This window comes from Amblyraja radiata, chromosome 37 (genome assembly GCF_010909765.2).
Source record: "Amblyraja radiata isolate CabotCenter1 chromosome 37, sAmbRad1.1.pri, whole genome shotgun sequence".
Taxonomy (NCBI): Eukaryota; Metazoa; Chordata; class Chondrichthyes; order Rajiformes; family Rajidae; genus Amblyraja; species Amblyraja radiata.
In genome coordinates this window covers 22117730-22137118 of record NC_045992.1, presented here as the reverse complement: position 1 = coordinate 22137118, position 19389 = coordinate 22117730, and the positions used below count along the sequence as shown (strand labels likewise).

Sequence of the window (19389 nt, the reverse complement as noted above, 5' to 3'; positions counted from 1 at the left end):
AGTGTTAGAGGTGGCTACAATTTTACTTCGGAGTCACGTGAGTGACTACGTGAAGAAGAAGGCCATCAGCCCGCATGCGCGTCATTACGTCTACCGCATTGCGCAACGGCTGACTGGCAGGCACGCTACTCCTTCCAGTGGTAAGTTTAAACCTGAAGGTAAGTTTTAAACTTATTCCCAGGTTATGTTTTCTATTGCAGGAATCTCTGCTTACAGAGTTTTCCTGCTGAATTTCGGGGCGAAGTCCGGACGGGCCACGGGGGAACCTTCATGGACCGCGGGGAACCCCAGTCACGGACCGCAGGGAATCCCGGTCGTGACCTCGGAGAATCCCGGCCACGGACCGCGGGGAACCAGCTATGGAGACCGCGGTAGTGCGGGTAGCGGGCGGCAGTCGAATTCGCCTTTCGATTCGCTGGAGGTGGAGCCAGCGGATACAGACCTAGGCAACCCCGCTTGGAGGGTTAGCCACTAAATTATATCTCCCTCTCTGAGGAGGGGAGCGTAGGGAAGAGGCCCGTTCACTCAAACGAGTCGGGCCAGGAGGATTCCTGATGGAGGGAATCCCCTCCTTTAATGGGTAACGTCTTTGAACGTTCTAACGCACATGGAGCACCTGATGGAGAGGTGCTCCACTATGATATACTCCATAGGAGGGAATTATCAGCGCGGGTCTCCTCGGGGGCCCGCGGCAGCGGCACGTGTTTCAGGGCTGCACAATGTCTCCCTCTCTGAGGAGGGGAGCATTCAGGGTCAGTTTCAGTCTGACTCAGAGCAAATGTCCTGATATAGGTCCGTAGGAGGGTGCCATGTCAGCGCAGGTATCCTCCGGGGCCTGTGGCAGCACCTGTTTTCAGGGCTGCCTACGAATCTCCCTCTCTGTGGAGGGGAGAGCGAAGGGGTTACTGCCGGAAGAATTGCTTCCAGCCGTTGGCAGAAAACCCGGAAGGGGCCAGAGTTTTCCCCTCACGCTACAAGTGCCAGCAGCGAACAGCGCTATCAGGGGTTAACATGGAGGAAATGAAACCAGCCGCCGAATCTTCTCTTCAGGTAAGACTTATCCAACAGGTAAGACTTATCCAACAGGTATACCTGGATGAGGAAGGTAAAGCTGGCAGACTGATCAAGGTACCAACGTTCATCGTATCGGCGACTACACACCCCACGCCTCATCGGCAGTAAGCAGTTCACTGAAACTGGTGGCAGCTTGAAAGCTGGGCAGAGGCTTTTCAGGCCAAGGTCCAAACCGGTATCAGGAAATATGAAATCCACATACACTACCATTCATACTCTCCAATCAAGGACATGAATAGCACCCACATCAGGGGACGTTGAGCTTACCATAGACCACCGGTAACCATGGAGGTAGGTGGATCTGGTTCTTCCGAAAAAACATGGGGTAAGAGGACCATTTACAAGTTGGTAATATTTACAATTGTTTTTGTACAAAAGACTATGATATCATGAGATTCAGATCAGTTATATACTAAAATGATAATATGAGATTGGGTTATTATTGCACAGTATACAAAGGTACCAAGCTTGGCTTGGAATTGGGGCCAGAGTTGTCTTTCGAGGCAGGCTCAGTATTATGGCCAGGATTGCCTTCCGGAACAAGCTCGGAAATATGGCCAGAGTTTGTCTTTCGAGGCAGGCTCAGTATTACGGCCAGGATTGCCTTCCGAGACAAGCTCGGAAATTGGCCAGAGTTGTCTTTCGAGGCAGGTTCAGTATTATGGCCAGACTTGTCATCGATGGCAGGCATGGAATTATGGCAGGCGTGGCCTGTTCATTGTGAAAGATGGAGGATGTCGGTTCATAATTGATTTAACTCGCATGTGCAACATAGATTTTTCAGTGTATGAAACTTCGTTACTGTCTAACAAACTGATTTCTTTAGGATATTTATGACATGCATCGATTTCAAAGATGCATACTATTCAGGTCCCATTCACAGGGATCCCAGGAGATATTTGGAATTTATCTGGATGGGGCAATGACAACAGTTAATGTGTTGCAAATGGGCTACTTCAGCTCCCAGGTCATCTACCAAATTACTAAACCGGTGCTGGGACTGCTCAGAGCTCAAAAACACTTGTTATGGCTTATCTGGATGATATTCTAAACGCTGTGTTCAACTGTTTCGCAACTAGATTTGAGAAATTGAGGTTCCTCATCCATCCAGTTAAATTTAAGTTGATACCAACTACATTTATTGATTATTCGGTTTTACCTTTAACTATTAATTTATCTGTGACTCGCCCTGGAGCAAGAGATTGGAATCAATAGAAGACTGTAACAACCTTGTTATCAAGAAGTCTTCTATTCATCAAGTGTAATTGGCAATATAGCAGCTGTGTTTCAGCTGTGCAATTGGGCATTTGATTTGTCAGAACTTACAACGTGCAAAGTAGTAACCTCTCAAGTGCCATATAGGTCATTGTTAACAGACCTATGCTATTACCAGCTGAAGCCACCAAAGTCACAATGGTGGACGGACAATATTCAGCATTGCTTCAGCAGTTTTGGTCAATAAATCTTCAGTTATATTGCAGACTGATGCTAGTGCTCAAGATGGAAAATTACAAATACCATCTCTCGTTACGGAGGCGGATGGGATTTGCATGAATTACCCATTCTTCAGTTATTGGTATCAACTACCTATAGACACGAGGTGCATACTATGGGTTAAAGGGTTATTGTGCGAATATGCATGATCTGCATGCTCAGTTCCAGGTTGATACACTGTGGTGGTGGCATATGTTGGTCACATGGGTGCTATCAAGTCAAAGTATCCCGTCATAATTTACCCAACCTTATTTGACTCTGCTGTATCATCACGTAAAATCAATGACAACACAGAATGGATATAACCATACAACAATTACAGCACGGAAAACAGGCCATCTCGGCCCTTCAAGTCCGTGCCGATGTTAGATGTTGGATCACAAAGTATTTTATGACATTATGGCTCGATGGAACACCAAATATCGATATGTTTGCATCCAGGCTCATTCATCGGTTGTAAAGACATCACAGTGGCGAGGGATACATTCTCGCTACACGGGGGAGGAACGTTTATTTTATGTCGTTGCTCCATTTTGCCTCATCAGTCGGGTCTTGCAATAAATTCAGCAAGATCCCGCTTCAGGGTTTTCGTACTGTCTGACTGGCCTATGTAGCCATGGTTTCCCGCAAATGTTGGGAATTATAGTAGAACCTTATATGGGTTTTCTAAACATAAAACTTTGCTGGTTCAGCCTGGGACTTAGGGAACCAGCCTCTGCATGATTAATCAATTAATTGCCTTACAGAATTTGAGAAGACAGCTCCTGCGGCTTGGGTTGTCAGACCGATCCAGTGCTCACTCACGAGTGCAGGGATAGCACCAATAAAGCAGGACATTTCCTCTTCAGGAGATGGGAAGTGTTCTGTTTAAATGCTATATTACATATAATACGGCACGGACACTGACGTCTTAGAGTTCATTTTCAATGGGCCCTTGACAATAAATGAAGTTATAGTCCCATTAACTGTGCCCAACGTGCTTTCTCATTATATTTGCTGCAGCGAGCGGGACCTGCTCTGTCGGGTCTCACCCTCTGATATCCAGTTTATTAAGGATATCTTTACACAAGTTCTCCCAGACCCAAGTACATGGAAGTATGGGATATTGTCGTTGTGTTAACACTACTTCACCAGGGGGCTCCAGCTATATCCCTATCTTTGGCTCGGCTAAGGTAGTTATCCCCTTGGCGGTGTTTTCAGGGCAACGGGTACAGTCATTACATAAATTGTGACTGGACAGGATGGTTATACCTGCTAACAATATAATATTTCATGTTTACGATTTAGTTAAGCAGGGTAGCCCAGGGGTGTCAGGTCTCAAACTAGTTCTCATGGCATACTCCATGCACCTTCGGTTGTGTGGTCACACATTTACAACATTACGTCAAGGTCACCTAGAGCCTTAGAGGCTCTCATACTAGCTACGTTTGTTAGTTACTAATCACCTCATAAGTAGGTATCAGCTCAGACCATCTCCAGGTGGTTAAAACGGGGTTTTGGCTTATACAGTAGATACTAATTTTCTAATCTCACTCCACCAGGTCTGCTACAACATCAGCAGCAAGGGTTATGTACGATCCTCTGTACCACATCCTGCCGACTGCAGGATGGTCTAACGAACTAGTTTCCAAACATTTCATTTTAACCCATTGCCAGACCAGGGGTATTTGCCAACTCTATTTTAGGTTCTATTTTATAGTTTCCCCCGGATGAGAGGGGTTACTATTATTATTATTTGTTCATTTATCAGTATCAGCATGTTTTAAATCTATGTCATGTTTGTATGCATTATGAATGTTTCCCTTATCTGTGGTCAACTGATGCAGTTGTGCTTGTGTGGACTTGTTTTTTCCACGGCATGATATCACATAGTTTCAAAAACTTCACGTAGTCACTCACGTGACTTCGAAGTAAAATAGTAAGATTAAACGAGAACTTACCAGTTTGAAGTTTGATCTTTATATTATGAGCAGTTACGATGAGCGATTACAAGATACAAGTTACATTTATTTGTCACATGTGCCAGATGGCACAGTGAAATGAGATTACCATACAGCCATACAATAAAAATAAAGAACACAATACACTATAGAATTCAACATAAAAACATCCCCACACAGCAGAATCAAATTTTCCCACTGTGAGGGAAGGCACCAAAGTCTGTCACTTCCTCCAATGTTCCCCAATGTTCACCTGTGGCCGGGGCCTCCCCGAGCCCACCGCAGTCGCCACTACGGGCGGCCCGATGTTCAGGCCCGCTCACCGGGGTGATGTAAGTCCGACGTCGGGGCTGGGGGACGTCCTCAGCGGCCTGGACAACAGAGTTGGCCCCCTCCTACCGGAGTCCGCATATCCCAAAGTCCGCAGGCCTCGCCGGGCGGAGACTGATGCTGGCGGCCCTTGGCACAGGGCCCCAGGACTCCGTGATGATAGTCAGCGCCGCCCGCGTTGGGAGCTCTCCAAACCAGAGCTCCACGATGTTGGAGCAGCGGCCCAATGCTCCGGAGCTCCAAACGGCAACCCAGGTAGGCATCACCCGCTCCGTGGTTAATCCAGCGCTGCGCCGCCGCTGTTGTCGCTCTGGTCCGGTTCCCGGGTCCCGGCAGGAAAGGCCGCTCCGATCTAGGTGATAGGCCGCGAGGTGGGGGGCCAGGACACGACTCGGAAAAATAGTTGCATCCCCGCCAGGAAGTGACTGGGAAACAGTTTCCCTCCTACCCTGCCCCCCTCCACCACATAGGAAAGTTAAGGTTTCCCCCCAAAACAGACTTTAAACTAACTAAATTTTTTTTTTAAAGATTGGAAGGACAAACAGACTGTGGGCAGAGGCTGCAGTCAGTGCAGCGCCCCTAGCCCTTTTTTACGTGCCCTCCGCTCTCAACCCTCGTATCATAAAGATCACCTGGTAGTTCTAGTCATCTCTAATCTTACTATGTTAGTTCAACTACTGTTATCTGTGATTTCACACCGCTGCTTTGAAGATTGACGCGTATGCGGGCTGACGGCCCTTCTTCACGTAATCGCTCATCGTAACTCCTCATAAAATAAAGATCAAACTTCAAACTGGTAAGTTCTCGTTTAATCTTACTATTTCAATGTTTGCAAGATATTTTGACAAATTCATGGCAAGAAAAGGTTCAGAGGAATAACTCGATGACTATTGACAGACTGTCTCAAAAAAACATCCTGGAAGCACTTGACTAAACTGCTCCATCTCAGGCAGTCCCAGTCAATACTGGGAATGTTAAAAACCTCACTACTATAACCCTGTTGGCATTGGTTTATTATTATCTCTGTTTGCGTGCTATCCAGTTGTATTCATACTATAAATGAGTACAAACGAGCCATACACAAGTACAACTGAAAAATACCAGCGTGCAGAATATAGTGTTCCCATGTTCTAGTTTTACAATTATAGAGAAGGTTCAGTTAACAAAAAGAGTGCAAGGGCTGTAATAGGGTTGATTGGAAGATCAGGGCTATACTCTTAGATTATGCATGGTTTGTTCAGGACAAGGATGGCATGGTGGCGCAGCGGTTGAGTTGCTGCCTTGCAGCGCCAGAGGCCTGCGATCAATCTTGATTACAGGTACTGTCTGTGTGGAGTTTCCACCATAGAATCCTGCCATATTCCATAGTCGTAGACTTGTAGATTAATTGGCTTCTGTAAATTGTCCTTAGAGTGTAGGATAGAACTAGTATATGGGGTGATTGTTGGTCGGCACAGTCTCGAACGGCCCGTTTCCATGCTGCATCTCTAAACTAAATTAAGCAACAAATTATGATATTTAATTCAAATTCTCCATCATCTCTTAGTTGGAATCAAGAACCAGAGGACACAAGTTTAAGACGAGGGGTGGACAGATTTAATAGAAACCTAAGGGGCAACTTTTTCACTCAGTGGATGGTGGGTGTATGGAACAAGCTGCTGGAGGAAGTAGTTGAGGCAGGTTCTATCGCAACGTTATACAGGTACATGGATAGGACAGGTTTGGAGGGATATAAGCCAAATGCAGGCAGGTGGGACTACTGTAGATGAGATAAGTTGGGCAGAAGGGACTGTTTCAACGCTGTAAGTCTCTATGACCCTATTGCCTCGCTCAACATCATTAATCGCGCTCAACATCACTGCTTTTCCTGAAGTTAATAACTAGCTCCTTCATCCTGCTAACATTGAGGGAGAGGTTGGTGTCTTGACTCCATGTTACTAAGCCCTCTCTTTCCGCCCTGTACTCTGTATAGCCATTGTTCAAGATCCAGCCCACTACAGTGGAGTCATCTATAAAATTTTAAATGGAGTTCGAGCAGAATTTATTTGCACAGTCATGAGTGTATGAGGATTATAGTAAAAAGCTGAGGACACATCCTTGCACTGATGTTGAGAATTATCGTGGAGGGTGTTTTGTCATCTATGCTCACTGATTGTGGTCTATCGGTCAGGAAGCCAAGGATCCAGTGGCAGAGGGGGATATTGACTCCGAGGTCCAGGAATTTGATGTTTGGTTGGAATTATCCTGTTGTAGTCAATTATACAGAAATCTGATATGGGTATCCTTGTTTTCTAGGTGTTTCAGTAATGAATGTATGGCCAGGGAGATGCTGTCTGCCATGGATCTGTCGCGACGGTAGGTAAACTGCAGTGGTCAAGGCTGTTTGCAAGGCTGTACTTAATGTGCACTATCACCAGTCTCTCGAAACATTTCATGATGGTAGATTTTATTTTTATTTTTTATTTTATTTTATTTTATTATTTATTTCGAACAGAATAAAAGAATAAAAAGCAAGTGTGGGTTAAAAAGCAAGAAAAAACCCTCATATACTATACAGATGTCAGAGCATATTATCTTGGCACCCGGAAGACTGGTCTTCCTAAACCAGGTGGACACCTCAGAATGGAGTAGTGAGTACTCTATTCACTGGAGTACTCTTACACTTTTCCCGTGATTGCTTCTATATCTGTTCCACTAATTTCTGATGAATATTGTGAGATCCACATTACAATCCCAGCTTAATGACTGCCTCTCTCTTATTCGTAGACTTTACCCATTTCAACAAGGCCTTTAGAATATACTCTCTACATATCGGGTAGGAAGGAACAGCAGATGCTGGTTTAAACCAAAGTTGGAAACAAAATGATGGAGTAACTCAGCAGGACAGGCAGCATCTCTGGAGAGAAGGAATGGGTGACATTTTGAGTCGAGACCCTTTTTCAGAAGGTCTGCGAATGGTCGAGACCCGAAACGTCACCCAGAGATGCTGCCTATCCCACTGAGTTTCTCCAGCATTTTGTGTCTATCTTCTTTCTACATACTGCTGGGTTGCTCTCCCTAAACAGCAGTTTAATTCCTCCTCCTTGCATTCCCCCCATCATGCTTGAAACATCTATATTCTGGAACATTAATCTGCCACTTCTTCCCTTCACTCAGTCATGTTTCCATGATTGCAATAATTCAGAACCAAAGGATCGTCATGGAACAGTACAGCAGAGGAACAGCCCTTCAGCCCACAATGTACAGCACAGGAACAGCCCTTCAGCCCACAATGTACAGCACAGGAACAGCCCTTCAGCCCACAATGTACAGCACAGGAACAGCCCTTCAGCCCACAATGTACAGCACAGGAACAGCCCTTCAGCCCACAACGTACAGCACAGGAACAGCCCCTTCAGCCCACAACGTACAGCACAGGAACAGCCCCTTCAGCCCACAATGTACAGCACAGGAACAGCCCTTCAGCCCACAATGTACAGCACAGGAACAGCCCTTCAGCCCACAACGTACAGCACAGGAACAGCCCTTCAGCCCACAATGTACAGCACAGGAACAGCCCCTTCAGCCCACAATGTACAGCACAGGAACAGCCCTTCAGCCCACAATGTACAGCACAGGAACAGCCTCTTCAGCCCACAATGTACAGCACAGGAACAGCCCCTTCAGCCCACAATGTACAGCACAGGAACAGCCCCTTCAGCCCACAATGTACAGCACAGGAACAGCCCCTTCAGCCCACAATTTTTGTGCTGAACATGATGCCTAGCTGCACTGATCTCATCTGCCTGCCCATGATACACACCCCTCTATTCCTTGCATTTCCGTGTGCCTATCCAAATGCCTCTTAAATGCCGCTATTGTATCTGCCTCCACCATACAGAATTGGCAATACGTTCCTGGTCCCCACTACCCTCTGAGTAAAAAACGCTGCATATCTCCAGTAAACTTTTTCCCTCGTGCCTCTTAGCTATGCCCCCTAGTATTGGACATTTCCACCCTGGGGGAAAAAGCTTCTGACTGCCTACCTTATCTATGCCCCTCATAATTTTATACACTTCTATCAGGTCTCCCATCAATCTCCGACATTCCGGTGAAAATAATCCAAGTCTATCCAACCTCTCCATGTGGCTTTAGACTTTAGAGATATAATGTGGAAACGGGCCCTTTGGCCCACAGAAACCAGCTGTCCCCGCACACTAGCGCTATCCTTCACACTAGGAACAATTTGCAATGTTACCAAAGCCAATTAACTTACAAACCTGCACGTCTTTGGAGTGTGGGAGGAAACCGAGTACATGGAGCTGTAAGGCAGTAACTCTACCACTGTGCCACTGCGCTGCCCTGAAACCCTCTATTCCAGCAGTCTGGCAAAAATCCTCTGCACCCTCACCAAAGCTTCCACATCTTTCCTTTACCACAACCTTTCTTCCAACTCTCAACATTGACTCTTCAATCCATGCACCGTAATATGCTAACAAATTCATTATCACATTTGTAAACATGACAAATGTTGTCTCCTCAGCATCCCTTACTACCACTTGCTTCTCCCTGTTCTGTCAATATTTTGTATTGACTGAGCAGGAATGTTTTGTGGGTAAATACAGGGAAGTCCAGAGCCATTTACTTTTGATAGACACAAAATGCTGGAGTAACTCAGCAGGACAAGCAGCATCTCTGGACATAAGGAATGGGTGACGTTTCGGGTCGAGACCCTTCTGCAGACATAAACTTTGGTCTGCACAACAAATTCTGTGCGTCTCTAAATGTTTCCTAAACTTTGCTATAGTACCTGCCTCGACCACCTCCGTATACCCACCACCTTTTGTGTAAAAAAGTTTGGTTTGAATGTGTGGAGGATAGATGTGTCTTATTGATGTGTTTTGTCATGACCTTGATTGTAGGGATCCAGTTGAGAGGTCTGTCCTGAGACCCTATTCAAGCAACAACTCTGCAAGCCGATTTCAATCCAGCCATCCGGAGGAACATGGTATTTGTTCTGTGTTCCGCCCGGTCCATTCTGCACAGAGACGCAATACCCCTCGGATACTACATCCAATACATTCCAGTCCATCACGCTCCCGAACTCCAGCTGGATCTATCAATGAATCAATCCACGGATTAAGGCTGTACGTATAACATGTGAAACCGTGAGTCAAGAGAGGTTATTTGTCATATTCACCGGATATGAACTGGAACAATTTAGAGGTACAGCGTGGGATCAGGCCCTTCAGCCCTCTAAATCCGCGCTGACCAATTTTTACCAGAGCTAATTAACCTACAAATCCGTACGTCTTTGAAATGTGGGAAGAAACAGGAGCACCCAGAGAAAACCCATGCTGTCACGGAGAGGATATACAAACTCCACACAGACCGCATCTAAAGTCAGGATCGAACCCGGGTCTTGCCGCTGTAAGGCAGCAACTCTATCGCTGCGTCACCATGCTACCCCTGCACTGGGATGAAATAGAATGGAGCAATGAAATTATTAGTTACAAATACTGTCCAGCAACTTCCAAAACTGTTGGGTCAGATATGGCGTAGCTACTATCTCAATCCTTAATTTCTACCAATTATTTTAATGCTCCGTACTTTTCCATTGTTTCTCTGTCCATTCTCTTTCCAGTTTGGAGTATTGTTCAGATAAAATTTGTCACCCTGCCATGCTGAAAAGCTGGAAAGAGTGCAGGGAAGATATTCGAGGATATTGCTAGGACTTGAGGGCCTGAGCTAACAGGCAGAGGTTGGGCAGGTTAGCACCTTTTTCTGTTGGAATGCAGGAGGCTGAGAATAATCTTATAGAGGTGTGTAAAATCATGAGGGGAATAGATTGTGTGAATGCATAGAGCCTTTTACCCAGAGAAGGGGAACCAAGAACCAGAGAGCATAGGTTTAAGGTGAGAGGGGAATGATTTAATAGGAACCGAAGGAGTAACTTTTTCATATTGATGGGTGTCTGGATCAAGCTGCACGAGGAGGTAGTTGAAGCAGGTACTATCGTAACATTAAAAAGACATTTGGACAGGTACATGGATAGGACAAGTTTAGAAGGATAATGGTCAAATGCAAGCAGGTGGGACAAGTGTGAATGGGGCATTGCAGTCGGCCGGGGCAAGTTGGGTCAAAGGACCATGTTTCCATGCTCTCTCATTCTATGACTCATCCTGTTTTATGTTTCATCTCCTGTCTCTTTATTTTATTTTTTTCTTTATCTTATATACTATGTGTTCTGTATTTTTTTCATAATCTTGGGCATCTCATAGCTTCTTATTGCCAATATTGTCTTATATGGAAGGATGTGGCAGCACAAGGTTTAAATGGCATTGGACAGGTTCTGAGATACGATAGGGGTAGAGGGACATGGATTTAATGCAGGTAAATAGAATTAGCATTGATCGGCATCCTGGTCCAATATGGACCAAACGCAGGCAAAGGGGACGAGCTTAGATGGAGCATCTTGGTCAGCATGAACAAGTTGGGCTGAAGGGCCAGTCTCCATGCTGTGTGGCACTAAACCCATGACCTATACCTAGTCATTTTTTGGGTGCTTAAATGATGTTGGGGATCGTTTTGGATAACAGCTTGCAGTTGATCATGATGTGATATCACAAATTTTCATCAAAATTATTCAGTTTGTGTCTTAATGTTTAATTTCCCCAGTTCCTCATTCGAGTAAATTTGAGGCAAATGCTCTTGCAATGGAGTAAACGTTCTCACAATATGGATTACATATTGCTTGCATATTGCTTTTTAGGTGTAATCGGTCAACGCTTACCCAAAGATATGCTGCTTTAAAAGTAATGTAATGGAAAAGGGCTCTTTGGCCCACTGATCATCAAGCATCCATTTACCACTGATCCAACATTGTTCCCACTTTATTCTCCCAACTTCCAGCACTCACTTGCACACTCGGGGCAACTTACAGAACCCAAGAGGCTTACCAACTGCATGTCGTTACAATGTGGGGGAATACTGAAGCACTTGGAGGAAACCTATACAGTCACAGGAAGAACATGCAAACACCACACAGGTAGCACTGGAGGTCAGCCGTCAACCTGGGTCTTTGAAGCCGTGAAGCACCAGCTCGACTATCGGTATTTGTCGTCTTAGCTAACTTTTAAAAGCTAGGTGGACTTTACTGAAACAATCTGTATTCATGCATTTCAACCTTTACTGTAGTTAATCTTTTACTCAAAAAAAGACATTAGGGATAGTTGAAGGTAACTTCAATTCCTCTCATTACCTAACCGGGTCATGTTGGCTGCTGAAACCGGGTGCCAAACATTTCAAAGCAGCGCGGTGGTGCAGAGGTAGAGTTGCTGCCTTACAGCACCAGGGACCTGGGTTTAATCCTGACTACGGGTGCTGTCTGTACAGACTTTGTGCATTCTCCCCATGCCTGTGTGGGTTATCTCCTGGTGCTCTGGCTTCCTCCCACACTCCCAAGTCGTGTAGGTTTGTCGATAAATTGGCTTTAGTAAAATTGTAAATTGTTTCTAATCGGTGTAGGATAGTGCTAGTGTGTGGGGATTGCTGGTAGGTGCGGTCTCGGTGGGCCGAACAGTCTGTTTCTGCACTGTATCCCTAAACTAAACTAAACTAAGCTGCTCCACTCTTCCTGGGGGACCATGGTATGATACGATAAAACATTATTCATCCCCGGAGGGAAATTGGTCTGCCAGTCACAACACACAAGGTACATGAAACTTGAAATTAAAAGTGAAAACAAAAAGAAAAAGACAAGCGACTGTGGGGTGGCTGCCGTGTGCACAAATGAACAAACAAACAAACACAGACTTATCCCCAGGGCAGAGGATTCTAAACTACAGTTCCCCACCCCCCCCCCCCCCCCCCCCCCCCCCCACACCGGGTCCCCATTGTCTTCCCCTCCCCCCTCACGCTCATCGACCATTGATGGTCGGCCGATTGCGAGGCTCTACCACCACCGATGCTCCTGCTGCCGTTGAGGCTGACGCTGCCGTTGAGGCGTTCGCTGTCGCCACCACCACTCCTGCCCAGACGGGCCTTGCCGCCCGGCTTCTCCGGCAAGTCTGGCGATCCATTCAACGGCACAGTTGTTCGGCCGGTGAATCGGGCCCGCGCAGTTCCCCGGGACACTCCCGCTGGCAAATAGCAAGCCCAAGGAATCAACGTTAACTGCATTGGTGCTACCTCCTGCACCCATGCAGAACTCACTAACTTCATCCATTTCACCACTAACTTCCATCCGGCACTCAAATTCACCTGGACCATTTCCGACATCTCCCTACCATTTCTAGACCTCACTATCTCCATCGCAGGTAACAGACTAATGACCGACATCTACCACTGACTCCCATGGCTATCTGGACTACACTTTTTCCCACCTTGCTTCCTGTAAGGACTCTACCCCCTACTCCCAATTCCTCAGTCTACGCCACATCTGCACCCAGGATGAGGGGTTCCAAACCAGGGCATCGGAGATGTCCTCATTCTTTAGGGAACCTGTTCGACCATAGATGAGGGTCTCACCAGGGTCTCCTCTATATCCCGTAGCTCCAGTCTCACTCGCCATCCCCCCCACTCGTAACAAGGGCAGAATCCCCCTTGTCCTCACCATCCACCCTACCAACCGTCACATTATACAGATAATCCTCCGACATTTTCGCCACCTCCAATGGGATCCCTTGGCCACTGGCCAAATTTTCCCATCTCCACCTCTTTCGGCTATCCACAGAGACCGCTCCCTCCGTAACTCCCTGGTCAAATCATCCCTTCCCACCTAAACCATCCCCTCTTCGGTACTTTCCCTAGCAACCGCAGGAAATGCTGCACTTGTCGCTTTACCTCCCCCCTTGACTCCATCCAAGGACCTAAGCAAGGCAAGGCAAGGCAAGGCAAGTTTATTTGTATAGCACCTTTCAACAACAAGGTAAAACATCAAAGTGCTTTGCATAAAACATTATAAGCATTGGAAAGAAACACATATGAAATGACATTTAGATGTAAAACGATTATTAGATTATTCAGATAAAATAATTACAAAATTAAAAGCAATCAAATAAAATATTTAAAATAGAATAAAACCAGGAATAGAAGTTACAGTGCAATATAGTAATTAATAAATTGTATTGTTTACTGAAAGGCAGCGGCAAACAGAAAAGTCTTCAGTCTAGATTTAAAAGAGCTGAGAGTTGCAGCAGACCTGCAGTTTTCTGGTAGTTTGTTCCATATATGTGGTGCATAAAAACTAAATGCTGCCTCTCCATGTTTAGTTCTGACTCTGGGGACACAGAGCAGACCTGTCCCAGACGATCTGAGAGGTCTGGGTGGTTCGTAGCTAAGCAAAAGATCAGAAATGTATTTTGGCCCTAAACCATTCAGTGCTTTGTAAACCAACAGTAGTATTTTGAAATCAATTCTTTGAAAGACAGGAAGCCAGTGTAAAGACCTCAGAACTGGAGTAATGTGATCTACTTTTTTGGTCTTAGTGAGGACTCGAGCAGCAGCGTTCTGAATTAACTGCAGCTGTCTGATCGACTTTTTAGGGAGACCTGTAAAGACACTGTTACAGTAGTCGAGCCTGCTGAAGATAAATGCATGCACAAGTTTTTCCAAATCCTGCTGAGACATAAGTCCTTTAATCCTTGATATATTCTTTAGGTGGTAGTAGGCTGACTTTATGACTGTTTTTATGTGGCTGTTGAAGTTCAGGTCTGAGTCCATGACTACTCCTAAGTTTCTGGCTTGGTTTGTTGTTTTTAGCATTACCATTTGAAGCTGGGTGCTAACTTTTAATCGTTCTTCCTTGGCTCCAAAAACAATTATTTCAGTTTTTTCTTTGTTTAATTGGAGAAAATTCTGGTTCATCCAATCGTTGATTTGCTCAATGCATCTACTCAGTGCTTGTATTGGACTATAGTCTCCTGGTGATATTGTTATGTAGATTTGTGTGTCATCTGCGTAACTATGGTAACATATTTTGATGTTTTTCATGATCTGAGCCAGTGGAAGCATGTAGATGTTAAACAGAAGAGGCCCCAGAATGGAGCCCTGGGGAACTCCACATGTAATTTTTGCACGCTCAGATATGTAATTACCTATAGACACAAAGTAGTCCCTGTTCTTCAAGTAGGATTCAAACCATTTTAATGCTGTGCCCGAAAGTCCCACCCAGTTTTCCAGACGGTCTAGTAATATGTTGTGATCGACTGTGTCGAATGCAGCACTGAGATCTAGTAATACTAAGACTGAAATTTTGCCATTGTCTGTGTTTAAGTGAATGTCATTGAAGACCTTAACAAGAGTCTCGGTGCTGTGGTGTGGTCTAAATCCTGACTGGAAGACATCAAAACAGCTGTTCATTAACATGAAATTGTTCAGCTGCTTAAAAACAGCTTTTTCAATGATTTTACTGAGAAATGGGAGGTTTGATATTGGTCTATAATTGTTCAGTAGTGAAGTGTCTAAGTTTTTCCTTTTTAAGAGAGGCTTGATAACAGCAGTTTTCAGGGCCTCTGGGAAGACACCTGAGAGAAGGGACGTGTTTACAATCTGTAGAAGGTCTGAGGACATGCAGTTTGATACACCTTTGAAAAGGCCTGTTGGTAGAATATCGAGGCAGCAGGAGGAGGATTTCAAATGTTGTATAATGTATAAGCAGTCTTTCCAGGTGCGGCAGAGGTTCACCTGCGCCTCCTCCAACCTCATCAATTGCATCCGCTGCTCTAGGTGTCAGCTGCTCTACATCGGTGAGACCAAACGTAGGCTTGGTGATCGCTTCACCCAACACCTTTGCTCAGATCGCAATAAACAACCTGATCTCCCGGTGGCTCAGCACTTCAACTCCCCCTCCCATTCCGAATCTGACTTTTCTGTCCTGGTCCTCCTCCATGGCCAGAGTGAGTCCCACCGTAAATTGGAGGAGCAGCACCTCATATTTTGCTTGGGTAGTTTACACCCCAGCGGTATGAACATTGACTTCTCCAATTTCAGGTAGTCCTTGCTTTCTCCCCCTTTCCCCTCCCCTTCCCAGCTCTCCCACTGCCCACTGTCTCCGCCTCTTCCTTTCTTCCTCCCGCCCCCACCACCCCCACATCAGTCTGAAGAAGGGTCTCGACCCGAAACGTCACCTTTTCCTTCGCTCCATAGATGCTGCCTCACCCACTGAGTTTCTCCAGCATTTTTGTCTACCAACGTTAATGTCTTTCTTTCTTTGGATATAGGCAGAGTGCACGGGATTGCCTGTCTGCCTCCACATGGTCTCTCAGACACAACACCTTGCTTCCACCGATCGGCTGCTCCGATACTCAGCACTCAACTGCAGCGTCACCTGAACCTCCGCAGGTATTTGCAGCACAGAACCAACTACTATTGCTATTGCTGTGGCACGTTAGTTATTTATGTCATTCAAATCATTGAAACATAGAAAATAGCTGGAGTAGGCCATTCGGCCCTTCGAGCCTGCACCGCCATTCAATATGATCATGGCTGATCATCCAACTCAGTATCCTGTACCTGCCTTCTCTCCATACTCCCTGATACCTTTAGCCACAAGAGCCACATCTAACTCCCTCTTAAATATAGCCAATGAACTGGCCTCAACTACCTTCTGTGGCAGAGAATTCCCGAGATTCACCACTCTCTGTGTGAATAATGTTTTTCTCATCCCGGTCCTAAAATATTTCCCCCTTATCCGTAAACTGTGACCCCTTGTTCTGGAATTCCCCAACATATATAACCATATAACAATTACAGCACGCGTACAGGCCATCTCGGCCCTACAAGTCCGTGCCGAACAATTATTTTCCCTTAGTCCCACCTGCCTGCACTCATACCATAACCCTCCATTCCCTTCTCATCCATATGCCTATCCAATTTATTTTTAAATGATACCAACGAACCTGCCTCCACCACTTCCACTGGAAGCTCATTCCACACCGCTACCACTCTCTGAGTAAAGAAGTTACTCCTCATGTTACCCCTAAACTTCTGTCCCTTAATTCTGAAGTCATGTCCTCTTGTTTGAATCTTCCCTATTCTCAAAGGGAAAAGCTTGTCCACATCAACTCTGTCTATCCCTCTCATCATTTTAAAGACCTCTATCAAGTCCCCCCTTAACCTTCTGCGCTCCAGAGAATAAAGACCTAACTTATTCAACCTTTCTCTGTAACTTAGTTGTTGAAACCCAGGCAACATTCTAGTAAATCTCCTCTGTACTCTCTCTATTTTGTTGACATCCTTCCTATAATTGGGCGACCAAAATTGTACACCATACTCCAGATTTGGTCTCACCAATGCCTTGTACAATTTTAACATTACATCCCAGCTTCTATACTCAATGCTCTGATTTATAAAGGCTAGCATACCAAAAGCTTTCTTTACCACCCTATCTATATGAGATTCCACCTTCAAGGAACTATGCACGGTTATTCCCAGATCCCTCTGTTCAACTGCATTCTTCAATTCCCTACCATTTACCATGTACGTCCTATTTTGATTTGTCCTGCCAAGGTGTAGCACCTCACATTTATCAGCATTAAACTCCATCTGCCATCTTTCAGCCCATTCTTCCAAATGGCCTAAATCACTCTGTAGACTTTGGAAATCCTCTTCATTATCCACAACACCCCCTATCTTGGTATCATCTGCATACTTACTAATCCAATTTACCACACCTTCATCCAGATCATTGATGTACATGACAAACAACAAAGGACCTAACACAGATCCCTGAGGCACCCCACTAGTCACCTGCCTCCAACCCGACAAACAGCCATCCACCATTACCCTCTGGCGTCTCCCATTCTGCCACTGTTGAATCCATCTTGCTACTCCTGCATTTATACCCAACAGTTGAACCTTCTTAACCAACCTTCCATGAGGAACCTTGTCAAAGGCCTTACTAAAGTCCATATAGACAACATCCACTGCTTTACCCTCGTCAATTTCCCTGGTAATTGGAAACAATCTTCTTGCATCTAGCCTGTCCAACCCCTTAAGAATGTTGTTCAAAAAGGAACTGCAGATGCTGGAAGATCGAAGGTACACAAAATTGCTGGAGAAACTCAGCGGGTGCAGCAGCATCTATGGAGCGAAGGAAATAGGCGACGTTTCGGGCCGAAACCCTTCTTCAGTCTGAAGAAGGGTTTTGGCCTGAAACGTCGCCTATTTCCTTCACTCCATAGATGCTGCTGCACCCGCTGAGTTTCTCCAGCAATTTTGTGTACCCTTATGAATGTTGTACATTTCTATAAGATCCCCCCTCAATCTTCTAAATTCTAGCGAGTACAAGCCGAGTCTATCCAGTCTTTCTTCGCATGAAAGTCCTGACATCCCAGGAATCAGTCTGGTGAACCTTCTCTGTACTCCCTCTATGACAAGAATGTCTTTCCTCAGATTAGGAGACCAAAACTGTACGCAATACTCCAGGTATGGTCTCACCAAGACCCTGTACAACTGCAGTAGAACCTCCCTGCTCCTATACTCAAATCCTTTTACTATGAATGCTAACATACCATTCGCTTTCTTCACTGCCTGCTGCACCTGCATGCCTACTTTCAATGACTGGTGTACCATGACACCCAGGTCTTATTGCATCTCCTCTTTTCCTAATAGGCCACCATTCAGATATAAGTCTACTTTCCTGTTTTTGCCACAAAAGTGGATAACCTCATATTTATCCACATTATACTGCATCTGCCTTGCATTTGCCCACTCACCCAGCCTATCCAAGTCACCTTGCAGCCTCCTAGCATCCTCCTCACAGCTAACACTGCCCCCCAGCTTCGTGTCATCCGCAAACTTGGAGATGTTGCATTCAATTCCCTCATCCAAATCATTAATATATATTGTAAATAGCTGGGGTCCCAGCACTGAGCCTTGCGGTACCCCACTAGTCACTGCCTGCCATTCTGAAAATGACCCGTTTACTCCTACTCTTTGCTTCCTGTCTGCCAGCCAGTTCTCTATCCACATCAATACTGAACCCCCAATACCGTGTGCTTTAAGTTTGTATACTAATCTCTTATGTGGGACCTTGTCTAAAGCTTTCTGAAAGTCCAGATATAAAACATCCACTGATTCTCCCTTATCCACTCTACTAGTTACAGCCTCGAAAAATTCTATAAGATTCGTCGGACATGATTTACCTTTCGTAAATCCATGCTGACTTTGTCCAATATAAATCCATGCTGACTTGTGCTCACTGTGAATCATATATAGACACACATGTGCTTAGTGTGAATCATGCATATCAATGATACTTTATTGCCTCGTGTACATGGGTACAGGGAAATGCTTTGTTTGTAAAGAACCCGGTGAAATCATACATCAGACCTCACCTAGGCAGTACACTAGAGTCACCACAGTTTTGGCACCGACAAAGTAACAATAAGTTCACCGGACAGTCCTATCTTTTGCCTGCCGCCGCATGTGGCTGCAAGCAGACGCCCACCGTGTCCCGCCCAACGTGTTCGTTCTCTCTGTGTGCTCACTGTGAATCAATAACTATTTAGCACTCCCTCTTGATAATCTGAAACTGGCCTTTGCATTGCCATTAATAATTTGAAACTAT

At 45.4% G+C, this 19389-nt stretch overlaps 1 protein-coding gene across 2 annotated transcripts in view; it reads left to right on the top strand.

Moving 5' to 3' along the window:
* The window catches only part of fam149b1 (family with sequence similarity 149 member B1), a 212794-nt gene that overhangs the window by 178109 nt on the left and 15296 nt on the right, over positions 1–19389 (top strand). For both annotated transcript variants that reach the window (XM_033012952.1, XM_033012951.1), the window contains exons 10-12: positions 7134–7193; positions 9740–9964; positions 16040–16160. In XM_033012952.1, coding sequence (XP_032868843.1) covers positions 7134–7193; positions 9740–9964; positions 16040–16160 — 406 coding nt within the window. The remainder of the gene's footprint in view (positions 1–7133; positions 7194–9739; positions 9965–16039; positions 16161–19389) is intronic.